At 51.4% G+C, this 15658-nt stretch overlaps 1 protein-coding gene across 6 annotated transcripts in view; it reads left to right on the top strand.

Moving 5' to 3' along the window:
- The window catches only part of MTMR4 (myotubularin related protein 4), a 55840-nt gene extending 43088 nt beyond the window's left edge, over nucleotides 1-12752 (top strand). For all 6 annotated transcript variants that reach the window (XM_071765657.1, XM_071765660.1, XM_071765659.1 and 3 more), the window contains 11 exons: nucleotides 3993-4189; nucleotides 4720-4848; nucleotides 5157-5268; nucleotides 5669-5864; nucleotides 6364-6549; nucleotides 7316-7486; nucleotides 7614-7768; nucleotides 8098-9334; nucleotides 9673-9783; nucleotides 10062-10150; nucleotides 10555-12752. In XM_071765657.1, coding sequence (XP_071621758.1) covers nucleotides 3993-4189; nucleotides 4720-4848; nucleotides 5157-5268; nucleotides 5669-5864; nucleotides 6364-6549; nucleotides 7316-7486; nucleotides 7614-7768; nucleotides 8098-9334; nucleotides 9673-9783; nucleotides 10062-10150; nucleotides 10555-10732 — 2761 coding nt within the window. In that variant the 3' untranslated portion in view covers nucleotides 10733-12752. The remainder of the gene's footprint in view (nucleotides 1-3992; nucleotides 4190-4719; nucleotides 4849-5156; nucleotides 5269-5668; nucleotides 5865-6363; nucleotides 6550-7315; nucleotides 7487-7613; nucleotides 7769-8097; nucleotides 9335-9672; nucleotides 9784-10061; nucleotides 10151-10554) is intronic.
- Nucleotides 12753-15658: the final 2906 nt, after the last annotated feature.

Here is a 15658-nt window from a genome sequence, read left to right as displayed (position 1 = left end):
CATGCTCTAGTGAGTGAGATACTGATAAATAAGAGGTGTATAGATATTTGTTATATGGAGGGGATGTTGACAGTTGGACATGGTGATTTTGGAGGTCTCTTCCAACTGGGACAATTTTGTGATTCTGTATGTTTTCCAGAAGGCAGAAGCAACCTTCTGGTATCTTGTTTCTTCTTCCCTGTTTCCAGTTAGATCTGAAGGTGAGGGTTAATTTCCTCCTATGGAAGATGTAGACAAAATGCTGTGTCAAATTAATGTTTCTCTTTCTTTGAGTTTACAACTTTGCCACAGATAGGTATTTCTCCAGCTGCTAGTATGAAAAGAAGCCTTGACCAAAATGACCAAAATTCTGTTTTGAGTTCTGAGATTTTGACAGTATTTAGGTAACAGAATTAAAAATTTGCTTGTGTCTGAACTGCACTGAGTCAATAGCTGGCAAATATACAGAGTGCTTACCCCTCATCAGCCTTACAGAAATAATCTATACAGGGGGATGCAGGAGGTTAGGCAGCAAATAGTTGGCCTTAAGGTATGTGGGTGGTTTCTAATCAAAAATGTCTACTAGGAGTCTGACATAGTGGTTTTTAACCTTAGACTCTGTAGTAGCAGTTACTAAATCCAAATGTAAAAAGCTTTGAAAATATCAGAGCAGCACAGCACAGGACAGCTCTGGGAAGCACAAAATCCAGGAAAGAAACCCACTGAAATTCATGTCCCTTAACTCTGTATCTTCCTGTTGTAGGACTTGCTATTAGGTGGTGGCAAAACACAGTGAATTACTTCTTCTAGAAGAACTAAATTCTAAACTACTGTGAGCACTGCTTGTTGTATGGAGCCTTTCCCTCTTTGCAGCCAAGTCAGCTGACTGGTTAATTGTATTTGTGATTACTTTTCCTAAAAACAGACTGGAACTGGACACAGTCCCAGTGTGCCTCCCCAGCTGGGGGGCAAAGCCCTGTCTGTTTGCTACTCTAATGATCTTGTTCCTCACTTTTTTTTCCATCACTGCAATGGTACCCAGTGGTTTATAAGCTCCAACCCTTTGCAAACTGGGATCAGCTTAGAACATGCTGATGAGTGGTGTTAAAAGATGAGAAGTGTTTGCCCATATGTATTTCTCAATTGCTTGTACATTTTAGCCCTCAAAGTTCAAGTCTTTTGGCCAAGAGGGTCCATGAGGGCCATGGCTGCTTCTGGAGTGCCCTGTGAGGTGGAAAGGGAAAGGAGGAAATGAAAAGCCTCACACTCAGCTCCTCCTCCCCCCATATGTTTCAGGAGAAAGTGGACAAGTGGGCTCAGGTGTCTGCATCCCAGGGACATGGTAACCACAGGAGTGTTTGGGAGGCTTCAGAGCTTTTAGACAACAAGGCTAAATTCATTTGGTTACAATCAGATGTGTAAAACCTGATACCAGAGGCACCACTTTATCAGCTTTCTTTAAAAAAAAATGTATTTTAGCTGTTAAGCAAAGCAGAAATTCAGGTCTCCATCTGAGTCCAGTGGAGATGCACAGCAGAGATGCAGGAGCTTCCAGGCACAATTCACTTTTAAAACAACACAAAGGATACAATTAATTATTTATCTGACTCCAGTGGCAGACAGGCACTGTATGCCAGGCACTCCTCAGTAGTACCCTGTCTGCACAGCCACCTTCAGAAGACCTTGGGACTGTGTTAGCAAGAGAGCTCAGGAAATGAAAGCACTCACAGACATGCATCATCTCAGTTGGAAACCTTTAGGTGACAGCTCTGTAAAGTCTCTCTCAACTCTTTCTTGTGTTTTAAGCTAAGCAGCTTGACTTTGCATAGTGGACAAGTGCTCTTATGTCCAGAAAATAAGAGGGGACTTAAGAGATGAGAGATGCTTTCTGGGTGATTGCTTTGTCTTAGATGGTGTGTACTAAAAATATAAGATGTGCTTTGTGCTCTGAATGAATTTGGGAGCAAAAGCTCAACTGATAAACTACCAAGGCACCACATACTCCAGCTTTTTGATTCTGAAAGGGCCTCAAGTAACAAAAATGAAATGGAGGATCCCTAAAGCACAATTTTAATCCACGTAAGTTAAAACCCTGTGGCACCTCCTGCCATTTCAGTTTCAAGAAAGGAGCTTTTCTTCTTTGAGGAAAACCTAAACAAAAATCCCCAGTAAGAAGAGATCTGAAATGCTTCATATGCTCATGCTGAGGTGATTAGCAAGGAGCACAGAGTCAAGGTATGGGTGCTCCCCTGACCTGGTAAGCTCCTTGCAAGCTCAGTTGTGACTTTTGTTTGCCTGCTGCCACCTGCTTCTCTTTGTCCTTGAGGTCATGAAAAACAGATACCTTCAACAACCCTTCACTGGCAGCTAAATAGACCCCAAATTATGAGTTCAGGCTTGGGCTGGTGTGCTTTAGAGTCCAGACCATTACCTCCCCTAGCTGGCCACCAGTGCAACTTTTTCAGAGGTGTTGAGCTACAACAACAGAACAGAAACAACAAAAAAACAAAAACAGAAACAAAATAAACCAACAACTGTGGTTTCTAAGTAGCTTTATGAACATCTTTGTTCTTACTCTTATCTTCAGTGAGGTGAGGCATGAGGGGTGGAAGGGTAGGCAGAGGCAAGCACTGAGGTGCAGGGCTGCCCAGTTTATTACCCTGTCTCTGAGAAGGGCCAGGCACCATGAGCAGCACCTTGAGTTACACTTAGGAAGTGTACCAGACAGGACAGGTATGCAGATGTTCCACCTCAGTGTGTCTTTGGATGAGCCACTATCTTGGATTTCCTACAAAAGATCATCTTCCATGACTTTAGTGTATTTTGGAACTAGTTTATACTTCCACATCACACTGGCTGCAAGTCTGCTGTCTATTATGTCTACTCAAAAAAATAAGTCTTGTTTTTCTTAAATGTGACCATTCCAGTGCTCAGCTGTTTCTACTGGAGAAAAATAAGACTAATTTTCCAAACTCACTTTTTAATATTATTCATGACCTTTTATGACTCTTATCCATTCTTGTTCTGCCACACTGAGGAGTTGTTTCCTTGTTTAAGTTGCTCCTGTTGAGGAACTCTTCTGAACCTCTGATCCTTGCCACCCTTCTCTAGAGGCCTGAATACTGCATTACCCTTTCTGAGGTGGATTAGTTAGAAACTGGTGTTATTTTGAAGGTGCATAAGATGTGGGGGCATTGTGTTCTCTGCCTTAGTTTCTGAATAAGTGCTAGAACATTCTTAACCTTTTTGCTCTTCTTGCTTTTTGAGAGCTCCACAGTGACTTTCAAAGTCTGAGATTTGGCAGCTGATTTGTACACAGCTGCTCCCTATCAGTAGCTGGAGTTACATTTTGATCATCTGTAAATGCTTTTGTTAATACTAAATTTCATACTCCTGTCAGCCAGTATCACAAAATCCCAAAGCGCAACCCTAATTTCAGTCCTCCTCTATTTTAATATATTAATATTTACATATATAAACGATATAGATATATTTATATATTATTGTAAGAAAAAAACATTTTAGGGAAATGTAAGGAAAACATTTTAGCATGGTAATGGCTTTAAAAACAGGCAGCTTCCCCCTCTCTGCAGCCTCCCCCTTCGTTTTTGTGGCAGTCGGGTCCCAGCACAGAGTTGTGGATGCTGGAACTGAGGCCCTGTGAGCTGCAGCTGACCCAGGAGCTGTCACTGTCCCCTGGCAGTGGCTCTGTCTGGCAGCCTGCCAGCAGCCACCCACTCTCTGCAGTCCCTGCTGCCAGCTCTTCAGCATTTCTGTGCTGCTCTCAGCCACCTCCTGTCCTGGTCCTCGCCGCCGCGCGTCGCAGCCCCCCTGTCGTGGCTGCTGCTATGGATGTGGTCATTTGCAGTGCCCTGCCCTGTGTCACCACCCCACTGCGGTGACTGAGAGGAGGGGCAGTAGATGGAGCAGTGAGGGGGTAGCACAGGTGCTGCTGCTTGTGGGTTGTTGCTCACCCCTCCGGGGGCTTCAGGAGGCTGTCGCTTCCTTTGCAGACACGCGCGCAACGGGGCGGTGATCGCACGCTGCAGCCAGCCTGAAATCAGCTGGTGGGGCTGGAGAAATGCTGACGACGAGTACCTTGTGACATCCATTGCCAAAGCATGTGCCTTGAACCCTGGGGTGAAGGTGCCTGGTGGGATGCTGCAGAACGGGAGCAGCGATGGCAGCGAGGCCTGTGACACCGACTTTGGTGAGAGCTGAATGAGCTGTGATTGACCCAGGGCTTCCTACCCTGCCCCAGGCTTCCTATCCCTTCCTATCTCTCCCTTCCCCTCCCTTCCCCTCCCTTTCCCTCCCTTCCCCTCCCTTCCCCTCCCTTCCCCTCCCTTCCCCTCCCTTCCCCTCCCTTCCCCTCCCTTCCCCTCCCTTCCCCTCCCTTCCCCTCCCTTCCCCTCCCTTCCCCTCCCTTCCCCTCCCTTCCCCTCCCTTCCCCTCCCTTCCCCTCCCTTCCCCTCCCTTCCCCTCCCTTCCCCTCCCTTCCCCTCCCTACCCTTTCCTACCCTTTCCTACCCTTTCCTACCCTTTCCTGCCCCTGGGGCTGCTCAGAGGGATGATGCAAGGCAAGGTTTAAGCCTGACACTGAGATGGGTCACCCTGGCCCTGTCACACCTCAGTGTGTGGGACAGGTCTCTGGGCTCATACACCCAGGGTAGGGTGGCTCTGGAGGCCAGTGTGGGGGTGAGGGAGGTGCTGGGAGCTCAGTCCATGCTGTCTCTGCAGACTCATCCCTGACTGCCTGTTCAGGCGTGGAGAATGCAGGAACTCCTCAGAAGCTGCTGATTCTTGATGCCAGGTCCTACACTGCAGCTGTGGCCAACAGAGCAAAGGGAGGTGGCTGTGAATGTGAAGGTACAGAGGGTGAAGCCCATCCCAGAACATTTTCCTCTTGGACCTGCTCTGTTGAGTGGGCCCTATAGCTCAGCTGGGGGTCCAGCCAGCATTTTCGTGCTCAGTCTCTGGGACTTTTTGCTCATACAAAGTCCATGATCCCAGGGATATCCCTGCTGGCCTGTGAGGCTTTGGTAGAAAAACTGCCTGCTTGGAGAGCAGAAATGATGCTGGGGGGGGGAGGGGGGTGAGGGGAGCTGAAGCAAGTATAAGGAGACAGTTGCTGTGTGGAGCAGCTCTTTCTGAATGTTTGTGTCTCTCCTGTTCAGAGTATTACCCAAACTGTGAAGTCGTGTTCATGGGCATGGCCAACATCCACTCCATCCGCAACAGCTTCCAGTACCTGCGTGCTGTCTGCAGCCAGGTGCCAGACCCCAGCAAGTGAGTGCTCTGCTCTACCTGAGCTTGACAACATAGCTGTCAGTGTCCTGAGTTTTTCCTTGTCTTTTCCTTTTTCTTACCCCCAGTTTCTACCTCATAAAATGGAGGGATAGGAAAGTGCTCATAGTGCTTGGATGCTGCTTATTCCCTGGGATTGCAGCACGGCCTGTAGCACTGAGTCTGTATCCTCTGAGGGTTTTTAAAATGTAACTGTATCTGGGAAAAAATAAAATGAGCGGTTGGATTCTTTGTACTTATTCCCAGTCTGGCTGGCTCCTCTTGAGCATATTTTAATGACTCCAAAAAGACTTAGCACAAAATATATATATGGTTTGGTTTTTGGTTTTTTTCCACTGGAGATGTAAGCAACCATTTTCTTGCTTTTTTGCACGCCTCTTAGCTGGCTCTCAGCCCTGGAGAGTACCAAGTGGCTGCAGCACCTTTCTGTCATGCTGAAGGCAGCAGTGTTGGTCTCCAGTGCAGTTGACAGAGAAGGACGTCCCGTGCTGGTTCATTGCTCAGATGGCTGGGACAGGACTCCACAGATTGTAGCTCTGGCAAAGATTCTTCTGGACCCTTACTACAGGACCATGGAGGTATGAGTTGTGCTATGCTGCTAGTTGGTCTTAGTGGTGTTAAAAGCCACTTCTGTTTCAGAGTCTCCAAAGAAAGGAGCAGGATCATATTGGGCAATAAGCTTTGTGTTGTTTCAGAGCTACTTTGTGGGTGTTGGGTTCTTCCATGCTCTCTTCCTGCCTGTTTTTGGTGAACTGTGCCTCACTCCTCTGCCCAGCTTGGTGCTGTGCTTTGGTAAATAACCTCTTGTGTTTGAGGTTGAGTTGGTTCTTACTCTCTAGTGTATGTTCTCCAAGCTGTTTGTTGTACAGAAAGAACAACTGTTTGTTTGTGTTTGGAAACCTCTGGCATTCTGGTAGCTTTGCTCCCAAACCGAGCACCGGTGCAGTCTCCTCTCCAGCCCTTCAGGAGTCTTGAGCTTACCTGTCCCTTCTGGCAGCTGGGGCTGGCCTTGTCCTGCTGCATGCCTGCAGCAAAGTGCCTACAGTTGTGGGTTGGTTGTTTTGGTTTTTTTCACAGGGCTTCCAGGTGCTTGTTGAATCAGATTGGTTGGATTTTGGTCACAAGTTTGGTGATCGCTGTGGTCACCAGGAGAAGGTTGAAGATCAGAACGAGCAGTGCCCAGTTTTTCTCCAGTGGTTGGATGCTGTTCATCAACTTCTGAAGCAATTTCCTTGCCTCTTTGAATTTAATGAAGCTTTTTTGGTAAGAAACACGATGCAAATATCTCTTTATTCCTTGCCAGATGTGAGCAGAGACAGAGGGAAGGCCTCTGGTACGGTATTTTCATGATACAAAAATTTCATGAAAACAATACTTTACAGTGGTGTAGCTGAAAGAAAGCAAAGATAGAATTCTTTAAAAATGGGAAAGTGACTAAGTGGTACTTGGCCTCTGTGCTGGAATTCCTGACATACCTGCACTGTGTGGGTCCAGCCCTGCCCTTCAGTTTTGGTATTTTGACCTGGTTCTGTCTGTGTGATGTTACTTGCTCCCAATTTCTTCCCCCTCCTAGTGGGTGCTGCAGGCTCAGAGCACCAGGCAGACTGCAGAGTGAGGAAGGGTTTATAGTCTCTGGTTCCTGGGAATTGCTTCTTCTCTGGGTCTTTTCAAGCCCACTCAATTCAGATGCCATCAGCAGCACTGGTTTGATTGAAAGCCTGATTTGCATGTCCTGGAGTTATATGAGTCTGAAACATATAAAAAAATAAGGGAAATTATAGCTATTAATGTCTCTTATCAAATAATACAGGTTAGAGGTATAGAAGGGTATAGAGGTATCAGTTGACTGTGGATTTCACTGCAATCTAAGTGATTCCTCTTGCTGTACCTGCCTCATGCCTCATGTGACAGAAGAGACAGCAGTAGGGTCATGAGCTGGGCTGGAAATGCATGAGCTAGCCCAGAGGAGTGGAAAATGTGTCCCCTGTAGACAGGAGACAGTTTCCCAATTCCCCTCCTGATGCTGCAGGTGAAGCTGGTACAGCACACGTATTCCTGCCTCTATGGGACCTTCCTTGGGAACAGCCCCTGCGAGCGAGAGATGCATAACATCTACAAGAGGACCTGCTCTGTGTGGTCCCTTCTGCGGGCTGGAAATAAGAATTTCCACAATCTTCTCTATATGCCAGGGTCTGAGCAGGTGAGTAGAGCCCCTGGCCCAGCTTTCCAGGCTCTGTGCCTGCCAGGCACCAGGGACTGTGTGGGGGAAAGGTTTGGAGGGGTTTCCTCTGGCTCTTGGTCTCTTAACCATAAGTGGCTGTTTGCAGGTGCTGCATCCAGTCTGCCATGTGAGAGCACTGCATGTGTGGACAGCAGTCTATCTCCCAGCTTCCTCTCCACATCCTCTGGGACAGGATGATATGGACATTTACCTGCCCTCTGGATCTCAGAGCCAGGAGTTCAGTGGCAGATCTTTAGACCGGTAAGAGCCTAGAGCTCCAGACCTAAGCTGCTTCCTGTCCACAGGACTTTCTTCCCTCCTTGCTCATTGCAGGTCCTCTGTTTTATCTGTTGTTGACACCTCTCCTGTGGAGAGTAAGAGCTCTGCAGCATTTCCCCAGCCACTTGGTGAAGATCCTGCAGAGCTCCCTGCTGTGCAGGCCATGCTGTAGTGTTGTGCATCTCAGCTCCAGCTGCTGCACTGCCCCTCCCCACCTGCCCCATCATCTGTAATTAGGAACATTTCCCTTCCCTCCATGAGGGAAGTTTTGGGAGTCTCGTTGTGAGAGTTACTTTGCTTTTGGTTTCTAGATTACCAAAGACAAGATCTATGGATGACCTGCTCTCAGCCTGCGATTCCAGCAGCCCGCTGACCCGCACATCCAGTGATCCCAACCTGAACAACCACTGTCAGGAGGTCCGGGTGGGCCTGGAGCCCTGGCACACCTCCCCTGAGGGAGCTGAGCTGCATTTGGGTGAAGACAGCGTGGTGGCTGTAGGAGAGACACAGCAGGTGGAGGAGCAAGAGGACAGCCCTCCCCTGCAAGCTGGCAGTGCTTGTCACAGCCATGCTGAGCACAGCAAGGGACTGAGCAGCTGGGCTTCTGTGCCAGCAAGCAGTATCTCTCTGGAGGCAGAGAAGGGAACTGGAACGGACCCAGAGGAACTGGGTGGAACATGTCCAGCTCCAAATGCTTCCAGGCAGAAAAATGTTGACAAGGTTTCTTCCAGTTCCAGAAAGCAGTTAGAAACCCATCCCCGGGAACCTCTGAAGGCCACTGGCATGGCGTCCACCGGAGGAGGCTGCCCCAAGCGAAACACCATCTGCCATGACATTCCCAGCCAGGAGTCCCTGGCACCAAGTGCCCCTTGTCAGGACATCCCAGGCCCTGCCCCTGGCATCCCCTGTCCATCTGAAGCCAACAGTAAAGGGGATTCTGGAAAGAGCATGCCCTGTGAGGAGCCTTGCCAGCCAGGGAGAGTCCCACTAGAGCAATGGCGCAAGCCCATTTCCCAGAGCCAAAGCAGTGAGTTCTCCTTCCTGGGGTCCAACTGGGACAGTTTTCAAGGAATGGTGACATCCCTCCCCGGTGGGGAGCCTGTCCCCAGGCACCTCCTCTCCTACGGCTGCTGCAGCAAGAAGCCAAGCAGCAAACCTCTGCGGGCACCAGCCCTGTGCCTCAGCACCCACTGGGCTGCCCGGGAAGGGGCAAAACCCTCGCTCTGCTCTGGCCACGCCGGAACACACTTGGCAGGCCCTGCAGGGAAGCCCAGCTGTTCGTGGCTACCCTGCCACCTGAAACAAGGGTCTGGTCCCAAGCATCTGCCACCAAAATGCCCTTCTCCTGTGCCTCCTCTCTACCTGGATGACGACGGGCTCCCCTTCCCCACGGATGTGATCCAGCACAGGCTGCGGCAGATCGAGGCAGGGTACAAGCAGGAGGTGGAGCAGCTGCGCAGGCAGGTGAGGGAACTGCAGCTGCGCCTCGACATCCGCCACTGCTCTGCCTCCCCTGCTGAGCCCCCCATGGACTACGAGGATGACTTTGTAAGTACCTGCCTCTAAAACCCCGAGTCTGGCCGTGGGGCTCCAGCAGCAGTGCTCCCTGCACTCCCCTACAGTTCTCCATCTCTTGCAGTGGGTGGGTAGGGTTGTTTCCTCAGCCCCATTTCCATCCCGCCCACACGGTCTGTCCTCGAGCCACCCAGAGGTATCTCTGCTTCTTGAGGGCCAAGCAATAGCTCCTACATGATCCTGAGTGCTTTGCTTCCTTGTGCAGGGAGCTGTAGAGCCACCCAGCTGCCCCTCACGAGCCAGAGCAGGGAATGCCTGGGCTCTGCTGTTGAGGCAGCTGAAGAGATCTGTGACTTGGTCTCGTTTTGCAGACATGTCTGAAGGAATCAGATGGCAGCGACACTGAGGATTTCTGCTCAAATCACAGTGAAGACTGCTTCTCAGAAGCAAGCTGGGAGCCTGTTGATAAGAAGGAAACCGAGGTACGTGACCCCATACAGCGGCAGGAGGGAATGTTCCTCTCCTGGCAGCTGGCTTTGGTGGTTATGGCAGCAGACTGGGCTGGAAGCACAGCAGAGAGGAGCCACTATTGTCCTTTAAGGCAACCTCTGCTGCCGTGTCTGATAGAAGGGGACCTGTGGGATGTAGCTTTGGGCTAGTTTGTTGTGTCCCAAATCCCCACAGCTAAACCCATGCTGGGGTTTTGGGATCTGGTCCTTGTGGTGTTGCAAACTGAAAGCTGATGAGGTGTCTGCCTTAGGTCACACGGTGGGTTCCAGACCACATGGCCTCGCACTGTTTTAACTGTGACTGTGAATTCTGGCTGGCCAAACGGAGGCATCACTGCAGGTAAACAATATTTTCACTTGTAGTCCCACTCTTCTCAGTCTGCTTCTCACAAACCTTACAAAATGCCTGTCTGTGATGTTTGTTCTCTAGAGGTCCCAGGAGAAAGCTTTAGGTCTTTCCTTCAGCTGCCAGGCCTCATAAGTTCCTTGCAGATTTACATTCTACATCGATTTTGTTTCTGTTTTTCCAAGGCCCTTAGTCCTTCTCCTGGGTAGTAGTGCCTATTAGTTCCTTTTGAGTGCTAGCCAGTTATCTTGTACTGAAGACTGTATTTGTTAAGAAACATGTTGACAAGTCCCAAGGAATGCTGGTACTTTGCCCATGAACTGGATCCTTTGCATTTGCTGGAGTTTTCCTGCTGTGTTCCAAGCTCTCTTCTCACTGATTTTCTTGCTTCTTGACAGGAACTGTGGGAACGTGTTTTGTGCTGGTTGCTGCCACCTGAAGTTGCCCATCCCTGATCAGCAGCTGTATGACCCCGTTCTTGTTTGTAACTCCTGTTTTGACCACATCCAAGTGTCTCGTGCCAGGGAGCTGATGAGCCAGCATCTGAAGAAACCGATTGCCACGGCTTCCAGCTGAATGCCAGACAGGGACCTGTCCAACCCCAGCCTTTTCTCTCATGGGTTTGAAGGGTGACTCTGCTTCCACTGTAATTGTGAAGGCCGTTGGTGCAACACTTGAACACCAAGCTTGAATGCACTGTCTTCAGCAGTCTTACTGTCAGTCTGGAGCAGAGGAGCTCAGATTGGAGAGTGGTGTGTGTCCCTGCTCTGGTACTGCCAAGCCTGTACATTGTAGTCTTGATGACCTAGGGCTGAAGAGGGGATTGCATCCTCTTTCTTTTGTGAGCTGGAAAGCAGCATTTTCACAGATACAGCCTGTGCAGAGTACCCCCAAAGCAATAGAAAGGCATGTGTAGAACCAACATCCCCTAAAAGGCAGGCTGCTGTAGCAGGAGGAAGAGGGCAGGCTCTAGGTGGTACCGTGTGCTCTGGAAGGGCCTCATCCTGGAGCAGTTCTGTAGATTCTCTTTCCATGAGTGTGATTTGTGATCAGCTTGGTGAACAAGACTCATTAGCCATCACTAATTGATTTTCTCTTGAGTGTTGAAGAGAAATTAGTTCTGGCTGAGAACGTGCCGAGCAGATTTTGCCCATCTTCGTGCTCTGCTATGATTGATGGGCACACTTGACTTTGCCCCTGCCTCTCAGCACTGGGGGGAGATGGGAGATTGGCTTTTTCACATCTGCTCTGCCCACCTGCTTTGTCTGCTGTAGTGTCAGAGCCTGGTGCTAACACAGGAATGGCACCCTGATCCTCTCCTGGCATGGAAACAGAACTTATGTTCCTGTGTTGCTCCTCCTCCCTTTTCCTCCCCTCAGCTCTCCACTTCTACTGCTCTTTATCCTGAAAACTTGATACCTTGAGGGTATAGGCCATAATGTGTTGTTTTACCTCCTGGAATGTGCTGTCTGGTGTATGTGAGGGTTTCAGTCCAAATGCTGCTATATATTTCTGTGCACTTAATGTAACCCAAGAAAGGGAGAATGAAGCATTGATACCAAAACAGGGGTGGGGAAGGGCATGGACACTGTGGTCTGTGCTTTTCACTTGAGGACATACCACCAAGCTACAGTGGTAGACATGATGTGTGGCATCTGTTCAGTGGTGGAAACAAGCTCTCTTAACTCTCACTACCTAAAATGCCTCTTGAATTTGGCTTTTTTTTTTTGTCTCCTGTACAGCGGTCAAAGTTCAGAGTTGCCAAGAATCACGTAGCATTCTAAGGAAAAGGAACTGGGTTTAGGAAAAAAGGGGCTTCAGGTGGGCTTTTACTCCCCAGATCACGGTGGGAGTATCCATCCTGCCTCCTTTCTAAGGAATCTGTGGATATTGGTGAGGAAGAAGGGTTTGACCACGGGGTATTTCTTCGCAGAAAGGCAGGTTTTCCTTCCAGCTAAATGAAAATGTCAGATATTTTCTGCACCTCATGACCTGAGACTTCATGTGTGTGTGTGGAGGACCTGTGAGGGCCCTCTGTGTACTAACAAGGCAAAGTACTTTACACTGTTGTGATCTCCCAATTTTTTTTGCTAATGGTTTGTCATCTCTGCCAGAGAGAATGGAATCATGACCCTTTCCTGCACTTTGATATGTCAGCCTCTGGTGTTGTAAATCCCAATAGCTCAAGCAAAGCTAGCACTGTCTGAAGACCCTGTACTTAGTTGGACTCTGCTTCTTTTCTGTACTGGGAACAACCAACATGGCTTGGGAAGAGAAGGCACCTTGCTTCAGATTCTCCCCTGCCTTGTACCTTGCAGTCGTTGCCAGACGTGGACGAGTGACCATTGGGCTGGCAGAAGGAATGGGATTTGCACCTGTTTTTGCACATGATGGAATGACTGCAAGCAAGAAGGAAGCCTGAAAATAGGTACTTCTGGCCCTTCTGTTCAGGCCATTAGTCCAAACTGCTTTTAGCTCTTGTGAGTGTCAGCGTCACAATGTGCTGGCCAAAAACTCTAAAATCAGTTCGATAGCATTGTGACAAGCAAAATGTGCTGTACAACTCAATACAGTAAAATAAAATCTCTATATTAGTGCTGCTGTGTCTGGATCCATTCTTTAGTTTGTGGTGAATTCTTGCACAGTGCTTCCCAGGCTGATGTTCCTTGCTCCCTTTTCTCTTGATTTAAGTACTTTAAGAACTTAATCATAGATTCATAGAATAATAGAGGTTGGAAGGAACCTCTCAAGGTCACCCAGTCCAACCCCCCTGCAGTCAGCAGGGACACCCTGAACTGGATCAGGTTGCTCAGAGCCTCCTCAAGCTTCACCACCTCATGTCCAGGGATGAGGCCTCAACCACCTCCCTGGGCAACCTGTGCCATTGTTCCACTGCCCTCATAGTAAAGAATTTTTTCCTAACATTCAGTCTAAATCTTTAATTTAAAGCCACAGCCCTTGCAAACAGTCCCTCTCCAGCTTTCCTATAGGCCCCCTCAGGTACTGGAAGGTCACTCTTATGTCTCCCCCGAGCCTTCTCTTCCCCAGGCTGAACAGCTCCAGCTCCTGCAGCTGTCTTCATAGGAAAGGTGTCCCAGCCCCCTGAGCATTTTTGTGGCCCACCTGCTCCATCAGGTCCATGTCCTTGTATTGAGGGCTCCAGAGCTGGATGCAGTACTCCAGGTGAGGTTTCACCAGAGCAAAGGGGCAGAATCACCTCAAGGAAATGTCACCCCAGTCTTCAAGAAAGGCCAGAAAAAGGACCCAGGCACCTACAGAATGGTCAGCCTCACCTCCATCCCTGGAAAGGTGATGGAACAACTCATTATTCCTGGTGCTATCTCCAATCACATCACAGACAAGAGGCATATCAGGAGCAGTCTCATGGCTTTACTAAGGGGAAGTTATGTCTGGGGAGCTTGCACTAAGCCTAATGCAGGGGCAGGTCAGAGGCCAATCTGCCAAGAGAGCTACAGAAAAGAGAGAGCTTGCTTCTCGTTATCATCAGCCCAGCTTGGAGAGCCACGGGAGCTCCCTACAGTGCTGTGAAGCCATTTCTTTCCTGCTGTACCTCTATCACGGCTCAGCAGTTTGGGTGGACCAAGAAACAAAGGATTTGAAGCTGGAACTTGGGAACAATTAAGAGACAGAGAGCACGGGAGAAAGGCAACAGAACGGATAAAGAACAAAAATACCAATACATACAAATATCTACACAACCCTATCTCGATGCCGGCAGGGATGGGTGCCTGAGAGCCCCTTGCAGCAGGGCCGGCTCAGGAGGGGGCTCCAGGGCTCTGTCCAGAACCCGATGGATGTGGATTCTGAAGAGCGGCGGCAGCGGGGGGTAAAGGAGCGCAGGGAACAGCAGCCAAGCACGGAGCGGGCGGGAGAGAGGAGGGGCGGGGGTCTGCCTGAGCTTATGGAGGGAGGATTGGAGGGATGGCAGGGAATGGAGCCCTCTGTTCCGCCCTTCTCAGAATCTGAAAGCTCCTCTGCTTTAGATCCTCTTGTTCAAACGACGTCACCCTCCTGCCCCAGCTGTGGTAGGATGATGTCTTGTGTGACCTGGCGCCGAAAGGGACAAGTTGTGGCTTTGTCCTGAGGAGCACACATCCCTCTGGGTGCTGATGAAGAACATCCTCTCCTTGCAGGAGCCCGGGCGATCCGCAGGAGCCGTTCCCGGGACCAGCACCCTCCGCCCGAGCTCGTTCCTCTGCGGGATTTAATTGAACTCTTGTGATGTAACCCGGCCCCGCACCCCCAGGGGTGTCTGTCTGGGTCCTCCTCAGGACACGCTTTCCTCCCCGTCCTCCGTTTGTCACCGCTCCCCAGGGCTCGGAGCTGCTGTCGGGGTGCTCCTGGGGCAGGGCTGCAGGGAGCTCCCGGCTCCGGGCTGGAGGCGGCGCCGTGCCCAGCAGCGCTTGGAGCCGCGGGGCTGAGCCGCCCGCTCCCTGCCGGGCCCGACGTGAGCTGCCGGGGGCATCGGGGAGGGGGAAAAGGGAAGGAAGGGGGGAGCGGGGGAGCTGAGGAGGGCGGCGGTGTTCAGGCGATGTCAGCGCCAAGACCACCGCGGGAGCTGCATAGGGGCGATGGCGCTGAGGGGGATTTGCGGGGCTGCGAGGGCTGTAGGGACCGAGGGGACGGCGGGTCCGACGGTACCCGGAGAGCAGAGGGGACTGCGGGGGCTGGGAGGAGCGGGATGCTGAGGGGACGGTGAGTCTGAGGACACTGGGGGAGCTGAGGGTTCTGCGGAAGACGGCGACACTGAGGCAGTGGCAGAGGGGCCGGAGAGCTCAGGTGACCGGAGGGCGCCATGGAGAAGCCGCAGCTGCTCTCCCCCCACCGGCCCCGGGCAGTCCCGGCCCGGCCCTGGTGAACAGCCCCGGCCCTGGTGAGCAGCCCCGGCCCTGGTGAGCAGCCCCTGCTTTCGCTCCATCCGCTGCCGCTGATCGTCCACGGCCGCTCTGGGTGCGGGAGCTGCTGGGCCGGGGCTGCCTTGGGGTCTTGCGGAGCCTCAGCAGCTTCCTGGGGCAGCTCAGGCTCTGCGGGTCCCGCGGGATGGTGCGGGGCCGGCGGGCAGCGTGCGGGGCCCCGTGCTGGGCCCGCAGGATGGCAGTGGCGCTGGCAGCAGCTCCCCCGGGCCACTGCAACACTTCCACGGCCCCCACTTTCGCCGCGACCGATCCGCGCTCCTGGCTCACCTGGGGCGCCGGAGGAGAGCCGAGGAGCCGGGCTGGCAGCCGGGCTGGAGGGGGCTTCCAGCAGTCGCTGGGCACAGCCCTGCCCGGGGACCCGCAGCTGCCGGACCGGGCGCTGCGCGGGGCCGGGGCCGGAGTTGGGATGGGCCATGCGGGGGAGAAGCGAGGGCGGCGCGGGGTGTGAAAACGGAGAGTCCCTTGAGGGAGGAGGCTGCCTGGCCCTGCTGGGAGCCCGGGGAAGGGCGTTCAAAGGTGTCCCTGCCTGCCTGGAGGCTGCGGTGCAGCCCCGGTGGCTGTGACA

Source organism: Heliangelus exortis, chromosome 21 (genome assembly GCF_036169615.1).
Source record: "Heliangelus exortis chromosome 21, bHelExo1.hap1, whole genome shotgun sequence".
Taxonomy (NCBI): Eukaryota; Metazoa; Chordata; class Aves; order Apodiformes; family Trochilidae; genus Heliangelus; species Heliangelus exortis.
The sequence above is the reverse complement of the archived record's forward strand: the minus strand, read 5'-3'. Positions and strand labels throughout refer to the sequence as shown.